This window comes from Manduca sexta, chromosome 9 (assembly GCF_014839805.1).
Source record: "Manduca sexta isolate Smith_Timp_Sample1 chromosome 9, JHU_Msex_v1.0, whole genome shotgun sequence".
Taxonomy (NCBI): domain Eukaryota; kingdom Metazoa; phylum Arthropoda; class Insecta; order Lepidoptera; family Sphingidae; genus Manduca; species Manduca sexta.
Window position 1 is genome coordinate 4,883,795 of NC_051123.1, and position 14,017 is coordinate 4,897,811.

The following is a 14,017-nucleotide window of genomic DNA, read 5'->3' on the forward strand; positions in this document are numbered from 1 at the left end:
AATCATTAATTGTAGAGCTACAATAATATTATAAGGGTTGATTTAATCGTTAGATTTAATTTATATCAGACGGCGAATCACTATAATAGATTATAATTCTTAATGTAAAAATATATTAATTAAATTTATTTAGATAGTTGTTTGTAGAGTGGACATTTTTTACCTTGCCATGGAAATATTAACGCAAAGTATCGAAATGGGTTTCATCTCAAATAACATGAACCTAAAATTCTTATTTTTTTAATACAAAACTAGAAAATCAATTCCAATATCGGACGAAATAAAATTTCACCATGTCATAAACAATTTATTTCAGACTTTATTGCTTTCAATTTATTTACGTGTTAAATATGTTATTGTTAAAATTATTTTGAAAATGTTAGGTCTTGCTCAAGCTTACTTTTTGATGAATCTTTGTATATTTATAGAATGTGTAATTCCAAGTTTAACAGTCCGTAAACGTAAGTAGCACAATTATTTAGTATTTAGTAAATATCTACTAAACTATAGTCTTCTAGGTCTGAAGGCAACGTATATAAGCTTTATACCAGGTCTTGGATTGGATTCCCAGATCACACAACGATTTTTGAAGATTTTTCTAACCTAAATTGCAAAGAAATGACTTGGCTTTAGGGAATTGACGTCACGTAGACGGCTAGAAGCAAAAAAAGACCAATAATGCAAAAAAAACATCAATTTATAAACTATTATCATAAAAAACTTTATAACACTATGTACTAAAAATACAAACTTGTCAAGTATACATAAAGGTTGTAATAACATATTTTATTTAATTATTGCAGTAGACAGAAATATTGTAGCCAGAAAACGACAAGACACATTAGAAATGTGCCGTATATTCACTGAAGAAAGCGAAAAGTTGAAGTACAACGAGCCTAACGAACTAAATCAGTATACCAAAAACACACGAAGCAGAAAGAAGAGGGATGTTGGTAATCCTATATATTCTATCAATCCAGCTCTGAACGAAGAAGATAAGGAACGTATTGAAGGCATCGTAGATAAACTGTATGACGACATGGGAGAAAAAGGTGAAAGAGTAACATATAGGCATCATAGTGTTCCAACAACTACGGTCACTGTGACGGTAATATTGGAACTTTTTAATGTTAACCGTTTTGTATTTGATCTCCATCTTTCAATATTGTTAAAATTGTACTTTAGGTCTCTGAATCACATACTACATGTAAAGTATTCGAAGAACTGCAACCGGATAGCGCCGACCTTTAAAAACTCTTTACCTAAATCCAGCCAAGAATTGTGTCTGAGTTAAACCAAATGTAGCAATTTAAAGTTCCACGCAGGTAGAATGATACAGTAATTTCAACGATTAAACACATACAAAAACAGAACTTTAACATTGTAGCTGTAATTTTTTTGACATAATATGTTGCTAATCTATTACAATTATTTGTTTAATGTGAGATTAGACGATAATATGGAAATTAAGGAACCAAGGTGGAAACTAACATGAACTTGCAATTGCATTAAACATCAACTACTATCAATTATTATCTACAAAATGCTAAAAGGTTAATAATAGAAATTATGCTAATATTCTTTGAGCGTATAATGTCCGATTTAATAGATTCATCGCCATCATCATCATTACTAACAAAGAACCTATAGTTTATATACATTTTACTGGTATGTTTTTCCTCGCTTAGGTACTGTAGTGAGGTAAGATTCATAAAATTATATATCCTTGGTCGCTCTTGTATGCTCACTGAATATAATGAAGCTACGGCACGTGGATTAAAAACGTGGAAAAACTGGTAGAAAACTTTTATTCCAATAAAATTTCAACTGCGCTGAATCTATGCAATTGGAATCAGAAGCTAATAGCTAGTCGGTAATTAGCTTTACTGCCAGTTTGTGAATCGTTTATACGCAGTTAATATTTGCTGCATCAACAGCTCTGTTTCTAGGCTTACAATAATTAGAAGATATTTAAGTATAATACCGGCTAATGAGTGTACACGGGTACTTTCACTCTTACAATATCTATAAGCAAATACGTAAAAAGACCTTGAAACCCAAATGCCTATCACTTGTTTTACAGTTACCACAGAATATAACTGCGAGAAGATTCAATTTCGCACCAGCGGAACTGCTAGGACCTTTGCCTGGCCGAGAAAAACTTGCCCATCCTCAAGAAGAAACTTATGATGTTAGTGTAGCTAGGTTTCCACGTGGCATAGTTCCTTACTTCATCGATTCTAAAACCTACGGTGAGATTCCAATTGTGACGAAAAATTTAGGTAGCTCTGGTACGTTGAGATCTAAAAAAAAAACGTTAAAAAACTGTAACAAAATTTGTCAGTTTGAAAAAGTTGTGTAATGTGTTCATTATTACGGTTTTTACAGTTCAAAATACAACATTGTACATTAAAATAAAGTATCCGCAAGTGAATGTTAATAGAGAACACACTACGTACTCTTAGAAAGGAAACAAAAATTCGTCAGACTTTCGAAATTTGGTTTTGACTTCGTTTTAATTGTCTCACCTATTATTACATAGCGCAAATATTTCACATGGATCTTGAAAAAACCACCATACTTTTGCTAAAAAAACCAACCTCAAAAATAGGAACCCCTAATTATTACATTTCTATTAAGTCAAAGCCTCAGATTCGAAATTAAATTAGCTACAAACACCAGCAAATTTTGCGCTTTCGTTCTAGACGCTGACTTAGCAGATATAATAATGAAAGCTTTCGACTACTTCGAAAAGGCGACTTGTATTCGCCTGCAGAAGTTACGAGAACGGCCGACTGACAAGGAGTCTTTGAAAAGTGTTGCTTGGCTGTACATCACCAATCCTTCGGGAATACGGCAGTGTGTTCATAGTAATGAACGTCGAAGAACTAAAGGAGTTCAGGCTAGTATATAACCTAAGGTATAATAAATTAGAGCTGAATACACTAGTTACGAAGTTATAAATGAAACGGATTGAAAGTTTACAGGTGTAGGAAGTCAACCACTAAACAAAAAGAGTTTTAGAGTTAGTCACTGAGAAATTCACTAAAATCTTGTTGGTTAGTAAATCTACTCTCTCTGGCCATAAAACCTGATATTATCGTCTGTTAGGAACTAATATTTAAAGACAAAATTAATTTTAATCATTTTTGCATCAAACCAAATAATCATTCATTTTAAGTCTAGTTATTTTGTTCCAGATGGTAGTGTTCGGTTATGACTGCATGTCGCTCGGAGACATAGCACACGAGGTGATGCATATCCTGGGCTTCTCTCACGAACATACGCGCTCCGATAGAGACCAGTACGTCACGATAATGTGGGATAACATCAAGCCAGGCTAGTGATGTATATTAATATATATTTTTTTATTATGGCATGATGACGTAAGTATAAACATAGTAAAATATATTATTTCAAACATATGTCGAAGAACGAAAAATTTTAAAACGTTTTTAACTGTAATGTCTTGGTAGACGTTGAATCAACCCACTTGTCGGATCAACCCACTTTGACTTTTCGTCATGTATACTGTAATCACAATTCAGTATTCAAGGTATATCTGGTTTCCCTCCCTATCCTGTTACCTGCAACACGTTTTACCTTATTCTTTTGACTTATAAACAATACACAGGCCAGTTAATTTTGCAAAATGAAACGACAATTATAGTATTTATAATAATGTTAATAAATAAATCCCTACACTACGTTACCTTAAAGCCTTGACCGAGATCAAAAACTTGCGTAACTCGACCGTCACCATCTGAAAACTTGAAATAAATTAAGGACACGCATAATTTGTATACGATATCGTGCGTTTATGACTCACTTTCGAACGAAAAGTTGTACAAAAGCCCCGTATTCTAGTACATTTTTTAACAAATAACATCAACCGATATTTGAGCTCTGATAGGACCAACTATAAACAGCACACAACTTAAGCAGACTACTACGTGGTGGCGATTTGTTTTTATCTAGGTAAGTTAGCTACATTAATTTATAACAAAACGCCACAACGTGATAACACTAACAAGTTATTTATCGGCTACTTAACCAATGTATTGATGTCTGCACTCCATCTTCACACTAAATGCACGCCCATGCACGGGGGGACATTTTTCGCGATCCTAGGCACACAGTTATACAGTTATGTGTGTATACTTCATGGTTGCCAATTAACATTGTGGCGTATGGGCTCTCGAACATTTCCTGGCCTTCTCACCTCCTCCTATCCTAAGAGAGTTCCTTCTCCTTCCCCCACATTTCCTTCCCAGCTATCCCCTCCCAACTTTCCTCCAGGTCCTTGCTGCTTATCCGGAGGATTCAAGTATCGCATTCGCAGGTTTCCCCCGGTGGCAACTGCAGGGACTAATACTACAAAAAAAAATGTATTGATGTCACTTTTGCAGGTTATAAGAAATATTTCGACCTAAGTCAAGGTGAATACCAGAATATAATAGAAAGTCTTCCATACGACTACACTAGTGTTCTGCACTATCCCCCCAGAGCGTTCTCCAAAAACGGTCAAGTCACTATACATACTGAGGTAATTTCTCTTGACACTAGTTTTTGCTACATCAACGATTTTATCTTAATTTAAATGGATTTAGATAATGACTAGATAATTGAAAATAGTTTGAAAGTTTTACCTGAAGCAAATGCGAAATAAATATTAAGTTATTCAATCTTATATCCAGCGAACATACGTCTCGTATCACGAATATAATATTATAATAGGTGCAATAAAATCAACACACTGTAACGGCATAAAGTCACTTTTATTTTTACAAACTCGGCACCAAATAAAGCAAATAAACATAAATGTTTAATACTCGTATGTTTTTCTGACCTTTTAAAGCCTGGGGTCAAAATTGGCCAGCGCGAAGGCCTCAGCGAAATTGACGTCGAGAAAATCGGTCTAGTATATTCAAATGAATGCGTTAAGAGAAACAAAGAATATCTTTTAAAAACGTGCCCTAGCGTTGTCAGATCAGACACGCAAGTAAAAAATATTTCACAAGTTGAAATCGAAGACTATTTTAAAGACAGATTGTGGCCATTTGGAATTATAAATTACCAAATAAGAGACAAGATGGAGTTCTGTAAGTTGACTGTGTTTTTAATTTGTTTTTACAATTGAAAGATAATAACAATCTGTGGAAAAATTATAAATACTTTAGGCATAATAAGGTTCTAAATTGTACAGGAGTTACCGATTTGTAGACCTCCTTGAGAGGTATGTAAAGTTTTTGGTCGTAATCAAATTTACTTCCATATATACATAATACATACATAATATCACGCATTTATCCCCGAATGGGTATGCAGAGGCGCAACTAAGGCACCCACTTTTCGCCAAGTATGTTCCGTCCTATGATGTGATAAGGGGCGAGCCTATCGCCATATCGGGCACAAATTCCAGACTCCGGGCTGATACTGAGCAAAAAAACCCAAATATCACTTTGCCCGACCCGGGATTCGAACCCAGGACCTCAGAGCGCTATTGTACCGGGCATGCAATACAACTACGCCACCGAGGCAGTCAAATTTACTTCCGTTGGATGAAATGTTAACCTTTTAACCAAAATCATAATCTCATAATATTCTATATTAACAGCTGCTGAAGAAAGAGAAAACATAAATGCAGTCATAAGACACATAGAAAAAGAAACGTGCCTAGAATTTAGAGACATTTCCACAGTTAAAGAAGAATCCGATGCAGATATGGAATCGATTAAAGATGAAAACACTGCAAATGATGCAGAGCCCCTTAAAAAGACCGAACCGACTAATTTCATGAAGTTAAAAGAAGTCGTTGATGATTTTAAAGATAATTATAATAATAAATCTAGTACAGAAAATGAAATAATCAAACTTAAAGCAGATTTAAGTGACAGTAATGAAACAGAAACAGTAAATATACAAAGAAGAAATAGTATCGCAAAGAAAAACTTATTAAAACTTAAAAACAAAAATGTAAATGAAAAAATACACAACAAACGTAAAATTGGAAAAAAAAGTAAGTGCATCTTGTAGCATTTAATTAGCAATTTAGATTTCATTTTATGGGCTGTTAAAATAAGATACAGATCATATATCTCACTAAATTAATTAATTTATTTACATTTTTAAGTAAATGTAATCTTAATAATTTTCATAATATACTGGGATGCAAATCCATCATGTGATGGAGTAACCACTAAATAGAAAAAACATTCGAACATAACAATCAGTATTAACCTGGTATTAACACAACAGTTATAAAGATATCTTCTAAACTAGTTCTAGACAAGGATAAAATACCAATATATAGATTTTTACCCAAGCAGCTACAAATACGAAAACGCAATCAAAGAGAGTGAAACGGAAAACGCCGCTACCATCTCGAAGACACGCCAGTGACATCCTAGTGCTAACTAAATCACATGCACCAGGATGTACTTGCCCGCCTCCTGGGCGTCCTTTTGGGCAGAAGGTATGGTAAATTAACATCACGGAAAAAGTAAGGAAAGTAAATCAACCATAGCCATCATAGATAAATGAATACAAAGGCTTTTTGGAATAAATTTCTTTGGGCGAAAAACTTACTGAAAATGTATTTAAAAGAAGTAGATTTTTTATCCAAATAAGGTCATGTAAGTAATAAGATCTTCCGATGGCTCACACATAAGGTGCAACTAGATGAAACCGACAATCATTAAAGGTTGATCTTAGTTTAATGGGCTTACAGAAAATAAATGGTAAAGCGCTTAAAAAGCTACTTAATTATAGCTAGGAGTACATTTCTAGAAAGACATACAGTCTTCAAAAAGACTTGATAAAAATTAATCGAAGCACGCATTCATGTTACGTCAGTTAAGCTTTCAAAGTTTTATTCAACCATGATTTACATATTTCTATTTTTAGATATTAAAAATCAGCACGGACTGTTTCAATTCAGTGAATGATTTGCTGCATATCTTCGTGCATGTGTTGGGCTTGGATCATCAGCACAACATGCATGATCGTGACTCCTATCTGCATATAGTGTGGAAAAACTTGACTCCAGGCAAGATTACCTTTTATTTATTGCTTACTAACTGCCATAATTGTGTCAACTATCGATGAATAATCATCTCTCGTCGGTCAATATTCTATCTGAACGGCTTAAGGCACTTCGCTTACCACCAGCTACAGTGACATTTCGCGGTGCCTATTAAAAAATATTATCATCGTCATAAAGTACTAATAGCTACCGTTGTTTCGTTTGTTTGCCGAAAATCTGCCGTTTTCTTTTATAATAGGACACAAGTAGCAATACTTATCAGATAGGTAACCCATTAGCACGTTTGCCTACGTCAAAAAAGTCGTTCTTGGTAGGCATACAAATTATCTATTAAGTTAGTTGTAAATATTGTTCATTAATTTATTTTCTTTTGTATCAAAATTCATATTAATTTTTGTTCATCTTAACCGAAAACTAAGATACAATTACTTAAAATTGCGACCGCTAAGATATTAACCAATCTATTGTATTCAAATCCACATAAAATAACATCAGTTCACAAGCATTTTCTCATAGCAAGTAATTACCGAATTTATATTGAATATATTATTGAATTCGATAAGTCGCAAAAAATTAATGTTTTTCTCAAACAGGTCAGTGTCAATTGATTCGCTATAATGGGCAACAATTGCGTAAACAGGCCTTCCAGTAAAACATATTTATAGCCCACTATATATATGTACCTACAATACCCACGATTTTATAATAAATGATCTATATAAACATGTTTAAGTCGTTATGCGCGATGTATGTTGTGCGTAATCGAGAAAAAAAATATTGCAGTATATAATCGTAATTGCATAGACAATATTATATTCTTAATATTTAATATTCCTTTTTTATTTATCTTATAATAATACTCCAGATTTAACAACGTAGTGGAGTCCCATAATAGCCAGTTAAAATATAACTCTTCAACAAGATACACTATCATATTATTAATTCATTTATAAAAACTTCATACTATAGATTCATAATTATTAAGAGCCTTATACAAGAACGCAATTACACAAAACGAAGAATTACAAATAATTTTATAACCAAGCATAATTCATTATTTTAATTTCTACAAACAGATATTAAAGAAGAAATGACAACGAAGCTCCCACCAGCCGCGTCAGTGGGATTTCCGTACGATTACCAAAGCGTCATGCACTACCCATGGCTACAAATCAGAAATGGCGTCACTAACATAATGTATCCCATTTGGGTAAGTATATCTTCCTCAAAGATTTCCAGACCTATTTGTTTGAAGCCTGCATCGAGGGACTTGTTTGGTAGAGCATAGACGTGTATAGTAATTAATGTATTTACTGTAGTTTCGAGGGTTAAAATGTGTGCTCACCTCTCGGTAATCAGTGACAGCTGTACCCCTAGTATTGCTAGAGTTTATCGGCAGCAGGATCTGTTTACCATCAGGCTGACCGCTTGCTCGTTGACCTATTTAAGTAATAAAAAAATAACCTGATCGCCTAAATGAGGGTTACATCTAACGAAAATTTTATTTATGAAATTTAAACTCTTTTTTAGAACGATGGATGGGCAATGGGACATTGGCAAGGGCTGAGCTCAATCGACGTTCAGAAACTAAATCTCCTCTATTTCAATCAATGCATCTCCCGAACGCAACAAAGATATAATAATTGATGTGGCAAAACTTTGGGAATAAACCTGTACGAATAAATAGACCGTGAATATAATAAAATTGATTTTTATTTAATTCTAATAATATAAGTAGTTTGGTATAAACCCTCTACTGGACACGAACCTCCTCTAATGCTGATGAGGCTCAGCCCTTGGTTTACCATGCTGACCGAATCCTTGTGGCAGACTTTTTAAACCTTCAAAACAACAAGTTTTAAAAATGCCTTTTTCCGATAGCCTAGAACGATGAACTATTCATTTATTTTGAGTAATAAGTGGATGACGTGGTTTTAGAATATTTATGATAATAAAGAACTGTCGGGTTAATTAAATTCGCTTAGATCACCTATCGCTAGCAATAATAATACCTAGTTTATTTTACGCTCAGTAACCAACGTAATTGGCTGAAGGACCTCACACAAATAAAGAAAAAAAATATATTTCTATTGCAACTTAATTTTCATACAATGATTTATAACAAAAATCGTCTTACTAAATTTATATTTGAAATGTTGGATTGAACCTACGAATTAAAAATGGATTTATTGTCAAGAAGTTTCATTCAAGTACTAGTCGTACAATAAGTATATATTTCAGGAATGTAATGTAATTAAGATTTTTCATCATCATTAAATTCAGAGCTATTTGACTCGTTCGATGCTGATTGATTTATTTCTTGCATAAGTTTATCTTTCTGAGGACTATCGTGCAGCACGTTCTTACAAGTGTCCAGTATATCCCCAACCTTACGCTTGTTACATTCATGTCCGAAGTACAATCTCAGCTTCATTTTGTCTAGTTGTGATAGGTTTTCTGACGGATTTATCACTAATCCGGGAACCTGTAATGTAATATTTTTAAGCACGGAATGAAAATAATGATAAAAAGAGAAAAAATTCAAGTAGATAATGAAAATACATTTATGATAAAAAGAATAATGCTACTAATGTTCCTTCTGATTATAAACGCGAAAGTTTGTGAGGTTGAAAGTATGGATGTATGTTTGTTCCTCTTTCACGAAAAAACTACTGAACGGATTTAGATGAAACTTTACAGTAATATTGGTTATACGTCAGAATAACACATAGGCTACAATTTATTATGATTTTATGTAATTTGGTCATAATATAACGATACATATCAAATAAGTCAGGAAAAAAGTTATAACGGAAAACTCCTCCACGCGGGCGAAGCCGCGAGCAAAAGCTAATAACGTTATAAATCCGAAAATCCTATTTTTATTACAACTTTTTTTATTTTTCCACATAACGTGTATAATTACGCCTGTAGTAGTTAATTTAAAAAAATAACCGTTTCATACAATTATTTTTCCTATTATTTCCTATCACACCTACTCAGCATATGGTATTCCTACACTACGTTTACTAGTAAACAATAAAAACTATCCATGCTTGCTTGCTAACTTTAGCATAACTGACACTTACGCTGTTTTAACCATGCACTTAACCACTGTGATAAGCATTATCTTAAACTGATTTTGAAAATAGAAACACCAGAGTTTCTTGCCCGTTCTACTCTGGTGAGAATTGCTTTCCGAACTGGTGGTAGAGTTAATATTGACGGAATCTAAATAATGTATAACATTTTACATATTCAAATAAATGATTTCATTTAATTTATTTAATTAATTAACGCTTTACTAAGTCCATCGATTATGGGTCGAAATTAGCACACTTCAGTCTATTTGGCCATTATTCCGGCCATTATGCGATTGCATATTTCAGCAAATATTTTTTGTTACAACTTATTGTTTGTTTTCGGAAATTAGTATGTTAAATTGCCGGTAATGTTGTTTATTATCCGGTCTTGCAATATTCGCAATTACAAATACGATTTTCATTACAATTATGATGACAAACACATTATTATACATTTATGTCATATTATAGAATGACCTATAATACAAATTTTAATTAAAAAAAAACGGTTTTATCACGTTTTTTTTGTTATCAATAGGTACAGTACGTTTGTTGTTGTTTTTTTTTTGTTATCAGTAGGCGCGGTACTTCCCCGCCATTTCTTTCTAAACTTTTCCAGAAGTAAATGTCGATGTACATTAGTTCATTCCACTTCACACTTCAAACAGTAACACAAATTACTATTGCAATTAAATAAAACATGACGGCATTAAATTTCCATTTTTGTCATTTAATTGTAATTTCATTGTTTTTTCTAGTCATGGCCTCTCTTGCTACAAGTAATACGATTACGAATCGCAATACTTATATACCAGAAATATAAGTAAAATAATTGTAAAACCTTCATCAGACTCCATATTCTAATACGCGAACAATTTACTCTATTGTATGGATAAAAGTTATAGATAAAACTAGCAGTGCACGCGGCTACGCCCGCGTGGTAATCAGTGTGTTACAAAGTTTTCCCGCATAAATCCCGACCCACGAGATTTTTACAACCAAGCGACCTTTTCAACAGTAATCATTATATTTCAATTTAAATAAAACCGTAATGTAATAGTAACCTAAACCTTCCTCAAGAATTGCACTATTTTTTAGTAAAAACCGTATAAAAATCCGTTTAGTAGATTTTGAGAAAATCGATCACATACAGACAGCTTTTAGGGACTTAGTATTATAATATGTATAGATTACCAGAGGTGTGATAGTCGCTCCTCCGTTAACAGTAAACGCGCGGTCATGGAAATGCATGACGCTCATCGGATCGTACTCTACCAAAGTCTTAGTCCGATCTTCATCGAGCTGTATCCGAAATAGAGGTCGATACTCTGCAAAATTTGTACTAAAAGTAACCCTTATATCAAAGTCTTTAGAGTTCCTTGTAAATATTTCCTAATATAGTTGAAAGTAAGTAGGTATTGCAAGTCTAATAGTTGCGAATGTCCACAATACAAAGTGCCTTAAGGCACCGCGCAAACGTTTGAAGTGGGAGTTAAGACAACAACTAAGTCTAAAAGTGGTTTAAAAATTGCGATTTGCGTCTATACAGTCTCTACCGCAACGAGACTCAGAAAATCATCTAAATTAGTGCCTAATTTAACTTAATAGCAAACACATACTTAAAATACTATCCGAGGCAATCGATGCAAAAAATCTGAATTTATACAAAAAACAAAACAACTAACTTGGCTGAATGTTTTGCCACACGATCCTGACGTATTGGTCCCGCTGTGGATGCGACACTTCGTCTTTGAAGCTGAGCGCGTGCATCACCGAATGGAGTACCTCCCGGCGGCTCATGCATTCGAAACCCAAAACTATTTTCTGAGATGACAAATGATGAATTAATTATTATATTTTATATTATTATGTAGGTTTTATGATAAAGCAATATATAATCTCATTCTCTATGTTCGGATTTATCATAGATTCTATTATTTGCTTCTCATTTGTCACCAGAGACTAATCATTTTGAGCATTTAAACCAATCAAATCTGAACACACCTATAAACAAAATTATTAAAAAAAAAAACAGAATATTGTAAAAAACAGAATTGTTCTTACCAATTCCCCATCCTCGCCAAGTTCCGGCTCATGGACGCACTCTCGCTCATTCAAAGGATTGGTGAAATGTAGCCAAGAGCCATTACTTCTTGTGGGTATACCATCCATGGGCTTAAAGAGGATACAAGACGCACCTTCGATGGTGTTCATAGCCGCGCGAATACGTTTAAATATTATTGGATCTGTATGTGAAGGGATGAAGCATTATTATAAGGAAATATTAAAGGAAAAATATGGCATCATTACGCGTTTCCAACACCAATGAACAGTGAACACTAAGAATTGAAACTTCTGAATGGAGTGGTCTGCAAAAATTTGAGTTATTTCTGCTTTTATGTCACTAAGTACACAAAACTTAGCGGCAAAACTGTTTTTCTCATCGTGCACATTTTTATCAGAGATGGTAATTCCAATTCAATGAAAACAGACGTTATAGATGAAACTGTTTAATCATCGTAATGATTCTCTTCGCTATACCTACCTCGTCCCAGCCTTTCCATTCATTCTATAACCAAAACCATACCTTGGCTCTACAATTAACAAAACACTAGTAGTAATGTAATATAATATATGTGTTCCTACCGTAGGTCTTAGTATCTATGTAATAAGGTATCATTCCTAACTGCCATTTCAATGTAATAGGTTTTGAATTGTACCCAAAAATATCCAAATTCCTTCCACTTATCTTAGGGGTTTCTATATCAACTGAAACTAAATGCAGTTATTATTTAATCAATTGATCCATTAATAATTTGATTTTTAGCGCTATTACACAATAATGTAGACTTTGGTATCTACATACCAATAATCCAAAGTAAATCTATGTTCCAAATTCAAACTTATCAGTGAAATTCTGTGGCTCAATATTTCCCCGTATTAGGTACTTAGTTGGCGTTATTTGATAACGCAGATCTTAGAAAGAATTTTAAAAAATGAAGTAGTTACCTACTTTAGGTGTTTACAAATTAAAAGGTACTAATGGGAGGATAGGACTGCCTCGGTGGCGTAGTTGTATTGCATGTCCGGTACAATAGCACTCTGAGGTCCTGGGTTCGAATCCCGGGTCGGGCAAAGTGATATTTGGGTTTTTCTGCTCAGTATCAGCCCGGAGTCTGGAATTTGTGCCCGATATGGCGATAGGCTCGCCCCTATCACATCATGGGACGGAACATACTTGGCGAAAAGTGGGTGCCCTAGTTGCGCCTCTGCATACCCCTTCGGGGATAAAATGCGTGATGTTATGTATGTATGTAATGGGAGGATCCGCGTGCAAAAGCTCCCTTCAGTTATTTTGAAACATTCCTATATAAATACAATAAGTTAACTTTGTCTTTACCGTCAGTGTCTTCAATGTTTTTATTAGAAATTATTGTTTTGACTAAAAATACGGTCACAAATATGAAACTGTAGTAGCGTTCCATAATATTTTTTTGGTATGAAAATATTCACATCTAGATAGGTTTTAAAAAACACTAACGAGTCAAATACATATTATATATTACGACTGAATATACATATTATATTGATTTTTTTATTGCATACCGAGGTAATAAAATAAGTCTATTAAATATTGTTATTGTTTTGCAATACGGAAAGCAAGCAAGTTTATTTTATTTACAACTTTTTTATTATATTGAAGTAAATGGTGTAATAGAGGACAATTCGCTTCCAAACAATCAACAAACCTCTACACTAACCGGCACATTTGGACCAATAGGAAAGGCACACGGTCCGAAGTTCGCGGAGTGGGGATAAACATCGTTTCGGATTACGTACATAGTATTCAAACGTAGAAACAAGTAACATTTTTAACACTTTTAAAAAT

General features: G+C 33.7%; 2 protein-coding genes across 3 annotated transcripts; one reads left to right on the forward strand and one right to left on the reverse strand.

Annotated features, from left to right (window-relative positions):
* The first annotated feature begins 277 nt into the window (after positions 1-277).
* On the forward strand, positions 278-8,750 carry LOC115443290. 2 transcript variants are annotated; one of them, XM_037436609.1, is made up of 12 exons: positions 278-461; positions 804-1,108; positions 2,084-2,252; positions 2,706-2,902; positions 3,201-3,339; positions 4,410-4,546; positions 4,859-5,102; positions 5,618-6,019; positions 6,327-6,475; positions 6,907-7,048; positions 8,122-8,255; positions 8,576-8,750. In XM_037436609.1, the coding sequence occupies exons 1-12, from the start codon at positions 377-379 to the stop codon at positions 8,690-8,692; spliced, it is 2,220 nt and encodes a 739-aa protein (XP_037292506.1). In that variant the 5' UTR covers positions 278-376; the 3' UTR covers positions 8,693-8,750. The 2 variants fall into 2 exon arrangements, with proteins under 2 accessions (XP_037292506.1, XP_030024505.2); XM_030168645.2 differs by having other exon boundaries at positions 6,330-6,475.
* A 425-nt stretch (positions 8,751-9,175) lies between these two features.
* On the reverse strand, positions 9,176-13,731 carry LOC119188790 (seminal metalloprotease 1-like). Its single transcript, XM_037436644.1, has 6 exons — positions 13,529-13,731; positions 12,775-12,903; positions 12,193-12,374; positions 11,814-11,952; positions 11,323-11,456; positions 9,176-9,530 (listed from the first exon to the last, which is right to left on the reverse strand). The coding sequence occupies exons 1-6, from the start codon at positions 13,611-13,613 to the stop codon at positions 9,300-9,302; spliced, it is 900 nt and encodes a 299-aa protein (XP_037292541.1). The 5' UTR covers positions 13,614-13,731; the 3' UTR covers positions 9,176-9,299.
* Between the last annotated feature and the right edge of the window lie 286 nt (positions 13,732-14,017).